This window comes from Megalops cyprinoides, chromosome 21 (assembly GCF_013368585.1).
Source record: "Megalops cyprinoides isolate fMegCyp1 chromosome 21, fMegCyp1.pri, whole genome shotgun sequence".
In the NCBI taxonomy this organism is placed as follows: domain Eukaryota; kingdom Metazoa; phylum Chordata; class Actinopteri; order Elopiformes; family Megalopidae; genus Megalops; species Megalops cyprinoides.
This window is the reverse complement of record NC_050603.1, coordinates 24,257,083-24,272,635: the sequence shown is the minus strand read 5'-3', so window position 1 is coordinate 24,272,635 and position 15,553 is coordinate 24,257,083. Positions and strand designations below refer to the sequence as shown.

The following is a 15,553-nucleotide window of genomic DNA, read 5'->3' as shown; positions in this document are numbered from 1 at the left end:
GTGCATCTGAGAGAACCTCAGTGCACACTGTACGTTTTCCTGACTCTTAAATGGTCGTGTCCTGAGACGGCTGCTCAGACAGCGCCCCCTAGGGGCCCTGAGAGGGTGAGGCCGTGCCTCTCCTTCGCATCCTGTCCAAACTTCCCAAGCCGCACGGGACGGGTCTCAGTTCAGCGAGGGAGGGGGGGGGGGGGTAGCGGGTGGGAGGGATTGGGTGGCCCCACCCCTTTGCGGACCCTGCCCCCTTGCAGACCCCTCCCCCCTTCGAAACATGCGCTCACAGCGTGGACTCGCTCTCCACCGTGCAGGTGGTGGTGGCAGTGCCCTTGCGCGTCAGCCGCAGCACACTGGGCTTCTCGGCCACCTCCCCCCGCCCGGGCTCCGCCGGCACCGCCGCCTTGCCCGGCTCGGCCTTGCCGTCGTCCGCGTGGGAGCCAGGGCTGGGGTAGATGACCAGGAATGTGGAGGTGAGGAAGCCCAGGAAGGAGCCCGCCGACGCCACCATGGGAATGACCCGCACGCTGCCCACCGCGTCCACCACCGCTCCCAGCGCCGACGCCACCAGGATCTGAGAGATGTACACCTGGCAGGACAGGATGGCGCAGTCAATGCCGAAGCCACGCTTGGAGTTCCCCGGGCTGTGGTGGATGTACTGCAGAGAGACGGGGTGACAGCGATTAGCATACACTTCACTCAATACATCAACTATATATCCATAAACCAATGCACCTCTTATCAATCAATAAATACATATCCATCAATCAATCAACATATAACCATGAAACAACTTTTTATTGATTAGATGCATTTTATCTATGAATTAATCCCTGCATCACAATGGGCTTCAATGAGCACTTTTTTGCAATTGTGCTGCAGGGGGTACCTTTTACAGAGTTACTTGAAACACAGAAAATGTAAAGCCAGTAAGTCAGAATATGGAAAAGCTTCCCTGAAGTGTAAAAACACTCCTGGAAATAGATGTAGTGGAACAGTGTGGCGGCAGCAGCTGAAGGCTTCTGCGCTTTAACACAACAGGGTACATTACCAAGGGCTGTGATTTTAAAACCACCACCCCACAAAAACTCAGTTACTGAGATAATGTGGATGATGCAAGTGGCTGGGAGGAGGGGAAAAAAACACAAAGCTAAAATTGTCACTGGAGCACTCCCGAAAGACTGCTGGTCGGGAATTTATAGGCAGATTTTAAAAAGTGATTGAGAGCAGGTCAGAAGCAGGGATAATTCCATCGGAGTGTGGAGCTAGGAGCAGTAAGACATGGGGTGGTTGGTACGCACCTCTTTGATTTCGTGGTACTGGCCAAGCAGGGCGTAGGGGCAGTAGGAGATGCTCATGGAGATGATGCCCATGCTGCTGATCATAACCATGGAGACGTAGACGTTGGGAAAGATGGCCATCACTGCTGTGCCAATGGAGAAACCCAGCGTGCCCAGGATGTAGATGATCTTGATGCTGAGGTCAAAGTTGTCCAGGTACTTCTGGAGTAAAGCTGCAGACAGGCAAAGGTCAGAGGTGAAAGGTCACAAACAGCATACATTACCTTTAAAAGGACTTGCGCTTCGACCCCATGTTGCTGGGCAAGCCTTATAACCAGTCTTGTATCCAGGGCTACGGTTGCTCACCTGAACAGATGGCAGCAGTAGCAGCATAGATAACCAGCCCCCAGCACCCCATCTGGACTCCTTTGTGGTAGTTTTGGAGAGCAGTGGAGTTCGTAGCAGCCTGCAATTTACACACAAAAACTCCCAGTCTCAGCTTTGTGCTTGGACACAACATGATTACATTAAATTGCATTATACTACGGTCATTTAGCAGACACTTTTATCCAGAGACACTTACATCAGTTACAATTTTAACATGTTATGCATTTATACATTTTGGATATTTACTGAAGCAGGTGTGTGCCCAGGGGTACAGCACCAGTGCCCAGCGGGGAATCAACTAGCAACCTTTTCATTACGAGCCCTGCTCCTTACCAGTACAGCACACGACCACCACCTGCTGACCTATGCAACACTCCATGTCCTCACATTCAAAACCAAACATCGACCGCAAGTCACCGCATTTCTCAGCAATTGGGGGGTTGGGGGGGTTGAAGTGGGGCGCTGCTTACCGTGGGGTCGCCCTCGTAGATGACCTGCCCCATGAAGTCGGTGTAGAAGACGGCCTCGGCGATGATAGAGAACCAGGTGAGCAGGTGGCAGGCGCAGAGGCGCAGCAGCTCGCGGGGCATCTTCAGCATGGACAGCCAGAGCAGGCGCACCGTGGTCTCCGACTCGCCCTCCTCGCTCTCCGTGTCACCGCTCGAGTTGGTGTTGCCGCTCTGGTGCCGGTGGCGCTGGCGCTGCCGCTGGCGCTGCCGCTTCTGCATCTCGTAGATGTCGTTCATGCTCCGCGACGACTTGATGAGCAGCACGGCGTTGGCGCGCCGGTAGCGGTAGCGGTGTGAGCCCACGCGGCCGTAGTAAGAGAAGGTGCAGGAGGGCTGGCGGTAGAAGGTGTGGCGGCGGCGCCGCATGGACGCGCTGGTGCTCGACTGCTTCATGCCGCTGCGGGCGTGGCCATTGGCGCCGTTGGCGCTTCCGGCGCTGGGCAGGGCGGCCTCGCCGTTCGGCGCCTTGGCCTCGCCGGGCTGACCGGCCAGTAGCGCCTCCTCACCGTCACGGTCCATCTCCTGCAGGAAGGCAGAGAGCCGGCCGAAGCCGCGCGGCAGGTCGCGGCTGCCGGCGCTGCTGCTCCGGCACGGGGGCGAGCCGGGCCGGCTGGACAGATGATCCTGGAAGATGGAGGGCTCAATCTCACGCAGGAAGAGCGCGTCGCGGTCCAGCTCCAGCTCCAGCGCCGCGTCCGCCACCGCCAGCACCGAGTCGCTCTTGCTCCGCACCAGCTCCACGTCCAGGAAGTCCAGCTCCAGCTCCAGCTCCCGCTCTGAGCGCTCGTCCTCGTACAGGAAGTAGGGCTCGTCCTCGCGGATCAGGTCCAGGTGGGGCGGTGGCGCCGCAGTGGTCCCCGGTGCGGCCAGGCCGCCGTTCAGCCGGACGGAGGACGCTGTGTCCGCCTCCTCGTCCAGCCGGTCCTGCTGCGGGCTGTACTGCTGCTCCTCGATGCTGAACAGGTGCAGCCCCACAGACACGCTGAACAGGATGGCGGCAAAGAAGAACAGGATCTGCTCCTGGGACTTGAAGGCCTGGCCCAGGAACGTGTGGGTCCAGTCCAGGCCCCCCAGCATGTATCCCACCGCCCCTCCGAGCCCTGTGGGGCACACAGACACACGTGAGCAAGGCTCCCCTCCAAAGGCACTCCAGGGACTACAGAAAAGTACATGTCTTCAAAACATACCATCACAGATCACAATTGACTAAATAATTCCCTCTCTCTCAACCTTAAGTGATGTGTGGTTAAAAACATTCAACTTTATTGTCATTTAGCAGACGCTCTTCCAGAGCGACTTCCGTAGGTTACATTTTTTACACATTACCCATTTATACAGCTGGATATTTACTAAGGCAAATGGAAGTACCTTGCCCAAGGGTACAACTGCAGTGCCCCAGCGGGGAATCAAACCATGTGCTGCTCCTTACCACTAAGCTTCACTGCTGACCCAAAATTATGTCTGAAGTGGGAGACCAGAACTCTAATGAAAGGTAGATTACCTTGAGTCTGGTGCCTTAGACTACTCAGCTGTCCTGACAAGAACATCGGTGAATGTTTTGCCAGAAGATAGCTGGCCTGCTTCACCTGGGTGGAGGCTTGGTTGTGGTTAAGGTGAGTCATCCCACTCACTGTAAAGTTCTTGCGATCGATAAGAGGCGCTATATAAATCAGTCATTACCCATCCAGTATAAGGAAGAGTGATTGCTCAACAACCATGACATGTAAGCCCATTTAAATGACATTGTGGTTAACGATTTATTGCACCCTACAACTAAGTGGGGACTCACACCAAATAATATTTCACTGAATAATATTTTGGACTGAATATCTGCAGGCAGGGGATGCTGGGAATTCAAGGTGAGGCTCAACGGAGCTGAAATGACGCAGCGCATTAAAAATGTTCAGTGAGCGATCGGCGATTCTCACACGTGAAAGGGTAGTCGCCGTGGGGGTACGGTGTGTGCTTAGCGAGAAGGATCCTGACAGTGCGTCACCAATGCGGTGCACAGACACTCAATGTCCTTAACCAGGAGGGGAAATTACTGACACACTGGTGAGACTGGCGTTAATAACGAGGCTGCGCGGGGGAAATGTGCTGTTTGTTAATGCTGCCTGTAGAGTTAGGACGCTGAGCTTGGTAGGAGGCTGCTTTTAATTCATTATTCATCCCGTTTCCAATATTGATGGATGGATGCAGGGTGTGGACAGAGCCAGCTGATTGGAGAGGGGAGCTGCAGCCCCGCCCACCCCTGCACTGCAGCACTGAGTCACAATGACCAACGCACTGTTGGCACAGGAGCCAGTGTATGTACCACACACCCAAGCCTAATCCTCCAGAGCAGAGATGCAACCCAAAGGGATCTTAATCTTTACCAGTGTAGGACTGAGTCGTGCGAATGCCAAATCCAAAACAGGGTTAAAGTTATACATTTGTAAAGGTGTCCACGGATTTCTGCGCTTATGACCAACCTGCCAGAACACCACATCCTCAGTTAGGACAGAGGCGAGGGGTCCGTTTGGGGGTACAACCTTTGCTCAGCATGACGAGTTAAACATTGATGCAGTTGTTATACGCATGATCTCGGCATGATGCGCATCGGTTCGTACCGGATGAGAAGGCGTGGATGTTGAGTGCCATGTCCTGCTCCTCAGTGTCGGCCACGTCCAGCAGGTATGCCCGGATTGGCCCCTCGGTGGCGTCCGCACAGAAGTCCAGCACCACCACACCCAACACCGTCAGCACGATGCCGATTGGTTGGTTGTTCGGCACGTCTCCGATGGCAAGACCTGCGGCATAGGGAGGGGTAGAGGAAAAGAACATCACACAGACAGATCAGTGTGGCCAGCGTATGGGCAACTTGTGGGTGGAGCAAGGAACCAAATATAGAAATGCACAGACGTGTGGGCAGGGCAAGGCACCAAATACACAAATGCACAAATGCGTGGGCGGGGCAAGGCACCAAATATAGAAATGCAGAAAGCACGCAGTCATTACCACCGGATCGCTACACACCACGGACCAGCGTGGGTGACCCACAGCTCACCCAGTGAGTGCATCACAGGTGAAACCAGGACAAGCTGCTAACGAGACCTGTCAGAAATAAACCCCAGCCATCCACGCAGTGCAGATTTTCAGACATGATCCCAGTAATGAGTGAATCACACCACTGAGTGTGAATCAAAAGGAAAGCTGAAATTTAAAAGTTCATGCACCAACAACACACAAATCAGGACCTCCGGTATGCTACAAAAAAATGTACATAAAAACAAAAAAACAGAACAGCAATACATAACTCTAGACTGAATTTTGAGGGCTTTAATTTTTATTACTACTAAACATGGAATGAATACCCAGCCTGCCTTGGATTTCTAAAGGTATCCTTGAAAAACTCCCACAAATTGCAAATCTGTAAATGGTGAGGGATTCACACATGTTCCTTCTGTTCATATACCTGTGATCTGAGGCTTAGCGATGAATATTCTTTGGAGAATGGACAGGAGAGCAATGGCCTTTTACATTTGCCTATGTCTACTGCAAGCAATCCTGTTGTCATACACAGATCTGGGAATCAAACATCAAATCTTGTTTTTCCAGTCTCTGACGGTCCAGTTCTGACTGTCCATCCCACACTGCAAAAAATCCAAATCTCACCAAGCATATTTGTCTCTTTTCAAGTCAAAATATCTCTTTACACTTAATATAAGACACAGTCACCAAACAAGCAAAATTTCCTTGATCTACAAGGACTTGTTTTTAGACGGTGCATCTTGAATATCTTGTTTGGTGAAACTGTCTTGAAAACATCTTACTTTGAGTGGTATATCAAATTAAGCAAGCCTTTTGACAAGTCAGAAGGTTTTTAAACTGCATGACACAAAAACACTTCCTAATACCAGTTAAAAATGGATCAAAATTAGTTTTTTTCCACCTAATTTTAAGATCCCTTTTCTTAAAAATGCTTAACTATAACACCTTATTTCAAGAAATCTTAACAAGTGTATTTCCACTAGTTCCATTGGCAGATTTTTTCACTTATTACTAGCAAAAAACACATTGTATTATTTTATTTTATTTCTTATTTTTGAGGGGCTATTTTTTGCAGTGCAGGTCCAATCAAAACGCATGGACACATGTTCAACTTTTGATTTTTAATTTCAAAAAGCTGTTTCCTCTCCAGCCTCCCATTTTCAAACAAAGCGGAAAGAACAGAGCGCTACACAGCTTTAAAGGAATAAAGAGTTAAAATAAGGTCTCCTTGGAATCAAAGGTCTTTAAAGAAGATCAGATAAGTCAAATGGTAATATGAACAGGTACTTTGAATGAAAAATGTTGAGCAAAAACAGAGGAATCTAAGGTGCTCCTTTGTGAAGTTAATGAATTAAAAAGATGAGGGCGAACAGATGATAGCAATGGCAGAGAAGCTTTTAGAATAGATTTTTACCTCTATCAAGGCTCCATCAAAAGATTTAATTCAAACTCAGAGAGAGCCTTGGATATCTTCTTGATACTGCTGTAATGTACAGTCAGAGAGTGCTTGAATGTAATGCGGCTCATCCACTCATCCATTCATTCAGTTCTTGTTTTCACGCTCTGCTGTGCCCCTGTGACCAGACTGAAAAGCAGTGTCTTCATGCAGCACGGGGTGGGGGTGTGGCGAATGATGCCCATTGATCCTGACTGCTGCACTTCCGGCCAAGTCTCCAGGCATGGCCCCGCCGATGCGGGCTATTGCCAATCAGGCAATCGAAGCATTCTCACCGGATGTCGGATGACGGGACCAATCGATTGCGCCCATGGGGCAGACATGGCCTGGCGTCCCCTGACACGGTGCCTCTCCCTCTCCCTGGCGTCCTGCCCTCATGCCACGCAGCCCCAGGGATGTGATCGGCATGCTGGCCACACTAAATCAATCAAAGGGGTCCCTCTAACTGCGCAGAGAGGAGCGTGGCCAAGCGGGACACAGTCCTTTGCCTTTTCAATAGGCAAATCATCGTGCTACAAACAGCAACAATTAGGGTTTCCATTTCACAGAAGTGCTGCTATTTTCATAACAATTGTGGGAAAAAGGCTGCAAAGAACAGAAAAAGTGCCCTTACTAGCTTACAATGGGTTTCAGTCTCCTTCACTCTAGATGGTGAGTTGTTTACAATAAACTAAGAGCAGACAAACAGTGACCAAAAGCATACCATCACACTAAGAATTTAACACTTTATTTACAGTTTCCTAAAGTTAGGGTTAAGAATGTAGGTGGAACTTTCAATTCACAAATAAAACAACGAAGTTATTATTCATAACATTGTCACTGAAAGGGGAAGTTGTTCTTTCAGAAAACAAATATTTAGGTTTTGAACAAGGGGGTGAAAAAAAAGAAAAACAACAAAACAAAACAAAAGAGTCTTGTGAGCCCAGAGCTAGTGCGGGTGCGTAGTAGAGCCGGCGCGTTCTTCCTGAGCACGGAGCCGGCGCGAGGTGGAATAGCGCTGGAGACAGGAAGTAGTTCCAGATAGGCAATGAAAGGTAAAAAAGGGGCACAACAGGAAACGTTTCCCTGTGAACTGGTTCCTAGTCCTTTCCCATGTCATGGAGACATCCAAAGAGTGCAGGCCGGCTAGTCCGCTGCTTTGCTTGCCGCCCATTCTTATGAACTGGGGGGGTAGGGTCTAGCGACTTACAAACGGGGTCCCTGGAGGCCGGCCGCTGTGGGACGCGGTGTGCCACCCGCCCCCGACTGCCACACGAAAACAAACCACACAAAGCAGCAGCGGGAAAGAAAAGAAAGAACAGAAAGAAAGAACGAATCTTTCAACTGAAGGAAAACAATGCAGTGCTGCACAGGACCCAGCTGAACGCGCCCGCCCCAGTGAGGGCATTAAAGACGACAGGAACCCCGCGCCCCGACAGTAAGCTCGCGAACATGCGCTCATATCACAATAGAGTAACACTGACTGCTGATATTTTTAGTGGAAATTTACTGTAGTGCCCGCCCCACACCCCAGGCATTGTGTGATATGAGCCTGAAGGGGAGAACGCAACATGTTTATGCAGTTTACCACCTGACTCATTTAGTACCTTTATTTCCCCATTCACAATTACTTTGCATAGCAGGTTGTCAACCCCATCTGGAATGGAAATACATAAATATGCGCATGTACAATAAGCTTCCTGACAAGGACATGCAAATTTGTTTAGTTAGCTTTGGAACCATTGTTCCAAGTTGTTCTATACCTCTAAACACCTATATGCTTATTTAATAATGTATCTGATATGTCTATATAGCTACTGCAATGTAGCCATTATTCAAAGTGACTACCGAGCTAGCCATGCAATTTGCTCACCTGAGACTTAATTTATAACAATAAAATACCAACAATCTAACTAGGTATTGCTAATTACAGTAAGAACACTGAAGCCACTTAGCACTTGTTATCTGATATGAAATTTAAGAACTTAATGGTCCAGTACTCACAACCTGGCATAACCCCAGGTCAGTTTGTGTAACACTGAGGTCAATGCAGTTTCACTGGGCCGATGAACTTGACTGCTGTCAGTCCATCTGTAAAAGCCTCTTTAATCTACAATCTTCTCCATCAAAGAGCAGACACATCTCAGCTCAATCTCAAGTTACAGGAAAGAAATCATTTAATCTTTTTTTATTTTATTTTTAATCTTATCCATCCCTGAAGATAACCACTGTCTTCTCTCCAACTTATCTACTGTCGCCTAATGAAGCTACAGTGACCTCTAATGCATTTTCCTTGGAACTTTATTTTTTTAATTGGTCAAGTCTGGCTTGCAGCAAGGCGGTGCCATTCATCGATCTCCTGTGGTACTCAAGCATATTTGTTGAGTGAGAGTGAAAGGGAAAGTCCATTTCTCTCCTGCTTTAGTACATTTGTAGAGGTTTTTTCTACCACCAATTCAGTTAGCTAATGCGGGAAGGGAGACTGATACGGCTCTCATGAGGTAGATCCGTAGAGAGAAAGGGTGGCGCAAGGTTTGAAAGGTTTGCATGTTTACCGTATTTCGACAGTACGTCAGTTACAGTTCGTAATCTCCTGTCTACCCAAGAGATTCTGCTGTTTTAAACAGCTCTGAGGCCCCAAATGACAGACATCAGGCATTGTGAAATAGAGATAGTGAAAATGCACATTGGATACCATCGTTTTTAGTGGAGTGCAGAATGTCTCGTTTACAACAAAAGTGCTTTAGTTTTATAATGCACCGTAGCCAGGGCTAATTATCAGTTTGCCATATCATGAATGTATACAATGCGCTATTTGATTAGGGCTCAGAAGGCCTGTCAGCAGAAAAGATTAATTACAGCATGCTCAGATGCTTAATGTCAAATTCAAAGCATTGTTGAGCAGGTCCTGTTGAGAGAGAGCTGGGGGGTTTCTCTGATCCTGGACGGAGGTATAGGAGACGACAGCCACGCAGTGTCTGGTAAGGCTGTGTGAGCCCCACCCACATACATAAGCCCCACCCACTCAGATGGATGAGCTCCGCCCAGTTGGGCAATTCTTACCTATGAGTGATCCGTTAAGGAAAAGCGCCACGCCCAGCAGCACGCCCACGCACAGCGCTAGGATGAACGGCCTCCGCCGGCCCCATCGCAGGGTGCAACGGTCGCTGGCGGAGCCAATCAGAGGGGTGAAGATCAGGCCCAGGATGGGGCTCAGGAACCACGTCAGACTGTAATACTGTTCTGGAAGACCTGGGCAGAGAGAGAACACAGAACCACAGTTAAAACATGAGGGTACCAAGTCTAACTGTAACACTGGTGCAGAAGACCTGGACAGAGACAATGAACAGAACTGCAATTTCACTGCAAGGAAACTGCCTTAAACCATAACATCATTTTTAAAGACCCTGATGGGCACAATGCCAGACACAGCAATTCAACCACTTACTGTAAATAAAACCGGTGGAGTGGAGGTCCCATTCATAACAAACTGATGTCATGGACAAAGCCAGACAACAGTATTTACTAAATTCCGAAAATCTGTGTCACTGTGCCTGTCCCAAAAGAGCAAGGCCATAAATAAACCTTATTAGAAAAAAAAAAATGCACTGCCTAAGTAATCTGTGTCTGGCTGGCAAACCTCCTCAGGCAGGTCAATAAAAAAACACCCTTCATTGTTCCTGGAGCAGTGTTTGATTCATAATCAGGGATGACTTGCTGGGCAGAGGGCAGGTGTACGCTTGTGCCACACCTGGACAGGTGAACAGGTCCCAGTGCACTGTTCCTTAAGCAGTGTGTTACAGCCCCATTCCACCCCATGCCCATAGCAACAGTGAGACTCCGTACATTGCTCTTTGGCTGACCTCAGACCAGGAGGATGCAAGTACCACTGGCTCAGAGTTCACTGCAGAGCTGATTTGAGGCTAAATGAAGATGAGTCATCAAGCTTGTGTCATTTCCATTTCCCTAAATTCACACTGATTACAGAAATACTGCAGCCTAGTGCACTTACTTTCAGGAAAAGCTGTGATCAAATGCACCTCTTACAGGCACAGACCCCTCTCTCTTTCTGCATGCTTTGGTTGCATTTCACTTCTAACAATAAAATGATCAAGAGCAGCCCATATCCAGAGCTCAGCAAAACATCTGACGTCTGCATTCATGTCTGATCTCAAATGTTTTTTTAAAAATGACTAACACGATTCGCAGCAGCACAATCTGGCCTTCGGGTGAGACAGTTTTATAAGCTGCTTCAGACTACAAAAGGGCATCAGATGAGCTTGTGTTCTAACTTATTAAAACAAAAAGCTTTTCAACATGAACATTCGCAGTTGTCTCATGAAAGGTAGGGAACAGTGTACTTCACAGAGGCTCTAGGTCGTATTAAAAATTAAGGTCTGAGGCCTTCAAAAAAATCAGTGGACAGTACATTTAAGGTGATAGGTTCTAGAGGGTCAGAACCTAGAATTTCAGACCTGTGCATGAACACTACAGTGTCTTATCTTAATATTTAGCAATAATATAGCTCATAAACTAGAATTTCATACCAATGCATAAACACTATCTTATCTTAACATTTAGCAATACCATAGCTTATAGACTAGATTTCAGAGGTGTTGCATGAACACTATCTTATCTTTATATGAAGAAATACTACACTTCATCAATCATTATTACTATGTTTTCACTGTGGGGCTTTTAGGAAATGTTATTAGGCTATGTAATGGTTCCAAGAGCTAGGAGATGGTGTTCTCATGGGTGTGAGTCATTTGAATACCCACACCATACCCCAGTCTTTCCTGGTGCAGTCTTCATCAAATGCAAAATGATTTCCTTGTCACATATAATGAAGAGCCAGCAGCAGAGCCCACTCCCCAGCAGACAGCAGAAGAATGGTGTCTCACTGGCTGAACTTGTAAATAAATCAAGCATCTCATTACGCAACCCCAAGCCCCACCCCAGCATGCTGTCAAAGCAGACAAGCAGGGTGTTTGCATGTTATGCTGCCTATTTGACTATATTCAAGCAGGAAACAAAAACAAAAAATAACCCACCCATGTGGGAGAGGAGGGAGGCTGTAGTAGGTTAAAGGGTCGGGTTTCTTTATGTATTCGTCTTTTAAAGAAGTCAGCTTCTGCATAGCCAATGGTGTGATGGTGGTGAACATGAGGGACCCCCTGGGGAGTGTCGCACGCTGTGCTCCAGCAGACTTATGAATCAGAAAACACAAAAACCCCGCCACACACCTGGCTTCACATGAGAGGAGTGCAGATGTGCATGTTCAAGGGATTTCCCATGCAGCAACAGGAGGCCGGTGACTCGGTCGAAATGCACGCCCGGTCCCTGTTGACCGGGTCCAAATCATAACCTGAGAAGGGATCAACTCTCACTCTATAAATAGGGCCGCGGAGAAGACTGGAGATTAGGGCTGACAGAGAGGTGGCCGGGGAGGATGTCTGAGTCACAGCGGGGGGTGTGGGACTGGCAGCCGCGCTGCTCTTTAATCCCCGAGCACACATAATAGGATTGGGACGGACACGCTTGCGACTCTGAATGCCAGTGTGTTTCCGGTGGCTCTTGCCGAAGTCACCCGCAATGCAATGTGAGGCTGTGAGACGGTGGGCGGTGTGTCTAAGGCCAGGACACCACGCATTGAGGGGGAAAGAGTGAGGCATTATGGGTAACAGCCTTGTAGCTCCACTACTGATGTTACTATAGCATTAGGGTCGATATGTCGCTCTGGCAGTGGTATACGTTTAACCGCTGTGGTAAGAATAGAGTCACACGTCTCCATGCATGCATTTGGGCTCATGACTGGACAGCCTGGAAGACGCAGGAGACGGGGACTCAAAGAATCCTAAATGCAAAACTACACAATGTTCTGTAAGCCCAGATGCATACTGACTTTCTAATACTTAGAGTCCACCAATCCTTCTATGATTCACAATATGAATACAGAAAAAAGGAGTTCCATGCCATTTGCCATACCAGCAAATAATGACGGAAATAATACAAAATTGGCTGTATTATATCCAAGCCCTGCTCTTGAATTCCTCTGAAGAGATGATACTTAATGTTACTGTATAAAATTTTGCTGGCCTACATAAGAGCCATTTTACAAACAGATGTTAAACAGTAGATTCAACCTCTTGCATGAAAGACTCTCAGCATAGCTTACCATAAAATCAACCTCTCTATGCAGGATAGTGTATTTACCATATAAGGGAAAAGGTTTTTGAACAGAGAGACTACACAAGAACACTATCTTGCACAAGCCTTAATATTACCCATACGAATGGAGACGGTGTAGCATTGGTTATCACAGAGATAAATAACTGTAATAAACACATTTTTACTGCTGTGGTGGGAAATTTTGCATAGTATTAAAGTCCCCCTGGCTGTCCTCCTTGCACAGTAAGAGGAGTGCATGCTGGGAGAAAACATTTTTTTGCTGATAATAAAGAAAATTCCATGACTGCTTATTAGCATACAACGCCTACCTTGTGTCACCTGCACTAAGCAAGAGTTGCGCAACAATATGCATGTCTTCGGTGACAAAGCTGAAACACTCACGTCAGTGTTATGAGCCAAAACACACTACCAGGGAGGAGGATTATAATAGTGATTAACAAGGCCTCTGATTCCAATACACACAATAGGACCATTCAAATCATAAAAGATGTCCTTTGATTTTTTCAGTTTACTATAAGAAAAAATAAGCGCGGGCTTCGTTAAAAAAGTTAACATACATAGCCTGCTTTCAGATACGTCTGCAAGCAGATGGACAACATTACTGGCGGCACAAATATATTTAATGATCTATAGGACTAGATTATCTAACTGGGATTATTTTTTCAATTTCAATGTGTATAATGAAGTATAATTAATAGAAATGAAAAATGACTTAATGCTGCTTAATGTCATGCGCTAAAACATTTTACTTAAACAGTCAAAGAATGATTGTTTGAATAAAAGTCTATGATGGTCCATGTTGGTGGTAAGGAGCCTGTGTGGCGTTTATGTTATACCTAGGATATTCAAGCCCGCTGTATCGCAAGGCTTTCAAAGCCACAGAATAAACTGAGACAGTTCAAAGGTCATCATGTATAACAAAATCCCATTCATGCTGTGTGTAATTTCCGCAATGAGTCCATAAAACACACACTAAGAGCTAAAGGTTGCCAGAGGACTGAAGTCCTTGACCTACTGTTTAAAAAAAAAAAAAAAAAAAAAAAGAGACGTATGTGGCCTGAAAATACACCCGCAGCAAACTGAAGTGATGAATGAACTATTGTCTGAATAGTCTGAACAATATAACCTTGGCAAAAAGCTGTGGGTGAATAAGAGGGCATGACTGGGCATTCACGACTGCTAGAATGCTCAGTGCCCCTTCATGAAGCAATTAGGTTTGCTACAGGTGAGGTTCCAGTACCAAAACAACATGTTTATCTGCAAGAACCAAAAATGTGCCTGTCTAACTGGCCGAACTTAATTACTAGTGTCAAACTAGAATCTGGTTGTGTAATTTTCCAGTTTGTGACAGCGTGCTTTTTGAATGAATTAGGGCTTATATAACATCTGAAACCCAGTCGTCTTCATTTGTGTCTAAAAAGGGCAACAGAGGTTGAAGGATATGACGCATTGTGAGTGTGCCCTGGGCTCAGTTCTTCAGTCCTTTTGCAGTGTGGCGTGCGTAACAAATGAATATTTTTGTTAATTGCAGGGCCAAATTCCTCATGTTCTGCACATACTGAATGGAGTCACTCCTGCTTAAATGGAAATGATTATTTGGTGACTTACATTGAGAGCTAAGTGGGTGTATTAATTGGTCAAACATGCTACTGACTTCTGACATTCTACCTCATGGCATATTTCATATTTTACACAAATATATATAGATATGAGGCAGCAGTGTGGCGTAGTGGTGAGGAGCAGGGCTGGTAATCAGAAGGTCACTGGTTTGATTCCCCTCTCGGGCACTGCTCTTGTACCCTTGGGCAAGGCACTTAACACACAGTTGCCTCAGTAAATATCCAGCTGTATAAGTGGATAAAACCGTGAGTTGTTCTGGATAAGAGTATCTGTGAAATGATAATGTAATGTAATATATTGCTGTAGGGACATACAAGGTAGGTGATACATATATATAGAGAGAAATCTACAGGCCTATATAACAGCATCTGGTGTTGAAATATCAGGTTGTTCTTAATATAAAGATCAGCATGTTGTCTGAAAGCAAGTGGTGCTTTCTGCGGGACAGGTGAAACTACACTAGGAGTCCGAATCTGTGAAAAGCGATTCAGAGTGTCCCGCCAAGACACACACGCCCGGCAGCGCAGTCGGATTTTCACCTCCCCTCGGAATTTATAGTATTGACAAGAGAATAATTTCATGAAATAACAGTGATTTCAAAAACGTCAAAACAGTGAAAGCCACATTCATTCCGCCCGCGCACGATCAGTACTTTTCCCCAAACATTCTGCTGCACTGACAACAGGCGGAACAGGCCTGGGGCAACGCGTCTGCCTTCAGCCAACTGCTGAGAGACAGTCAGCGCTTCGGACGGTTTCCGTTGGTTATGTTTCCGAACTGAGCCTCTACTTAGCTTCCACTGATTGCATGTGGAAGCTAAGTAGAGTTGAATATTACTCACCCCACCACACCTGCATTCATGTCCACATTCCTGTTGACCTACCTTCATTTTATTAGCCTGACAGGGACAGGAAAGAGTAGCAGGATTCCTACCTGCTCAGTAAATTTCCACCAATCCACTTTGCTGCCAGTGAATACTAATAAGCGTCACACTCTGGGGCTAATATATCTCTATGGCAGTGTATTGAGGGAGTAAGGCGCCCACACCTTGTAGGTTCAAACCTTGGTCTGAGCACTGCTCTCTTACCCTTGATTAAAGCAATTAA

The 15,553-nt window shown here is 46.9% G+C and overlaps 1 protein-coding gene across 4 annotated transcripts in view; it reads right to left on the bottom strand.

The window, feature by feature from the left end:
- Window positions 1–208: 208 nt before the first annotated feature.
- LOC118796572 (solute carrier family 45 member 4) overlaps window positions 209–15,553 on the bottom strand; it is a 49,266-nt gene continuing 33,921 nt past the window's right edge. For all 4 annotated transcript variants that reach the window (XM_036555534.1, XM_036555531.1, XM_036555536.1 and 1 more), the window contains 6 exons: window positions 9,699–9,887; window positions 4,780–4,959; window positions 2,132–3,270; window positions 1,641–1,740; window positions 1,296–1,507; window positions 209–652 (listed from right to left, as the gene is read on the bottom strand). In XM_036555534.1, coding sequence (XP_036411427.1) covers window positions 278–652; window positions 1,296–1,507; window positions 1,641–1,740; window positions 2,132–3,270; window positions 4,780–4,959; window positions 9,699–9,887 — 2,195 coding nt within the window. In that variant the 3' untranslated portion in view covers window positions 209–277. The remainder of the gene's footprint in view (window positions 653–1,295; window positions 1,508–1,640; window positions 1,741–2,131; window positions 3,271–4,779; window positions 4,960–9,698; window positions 9,888–15,553) is intronic.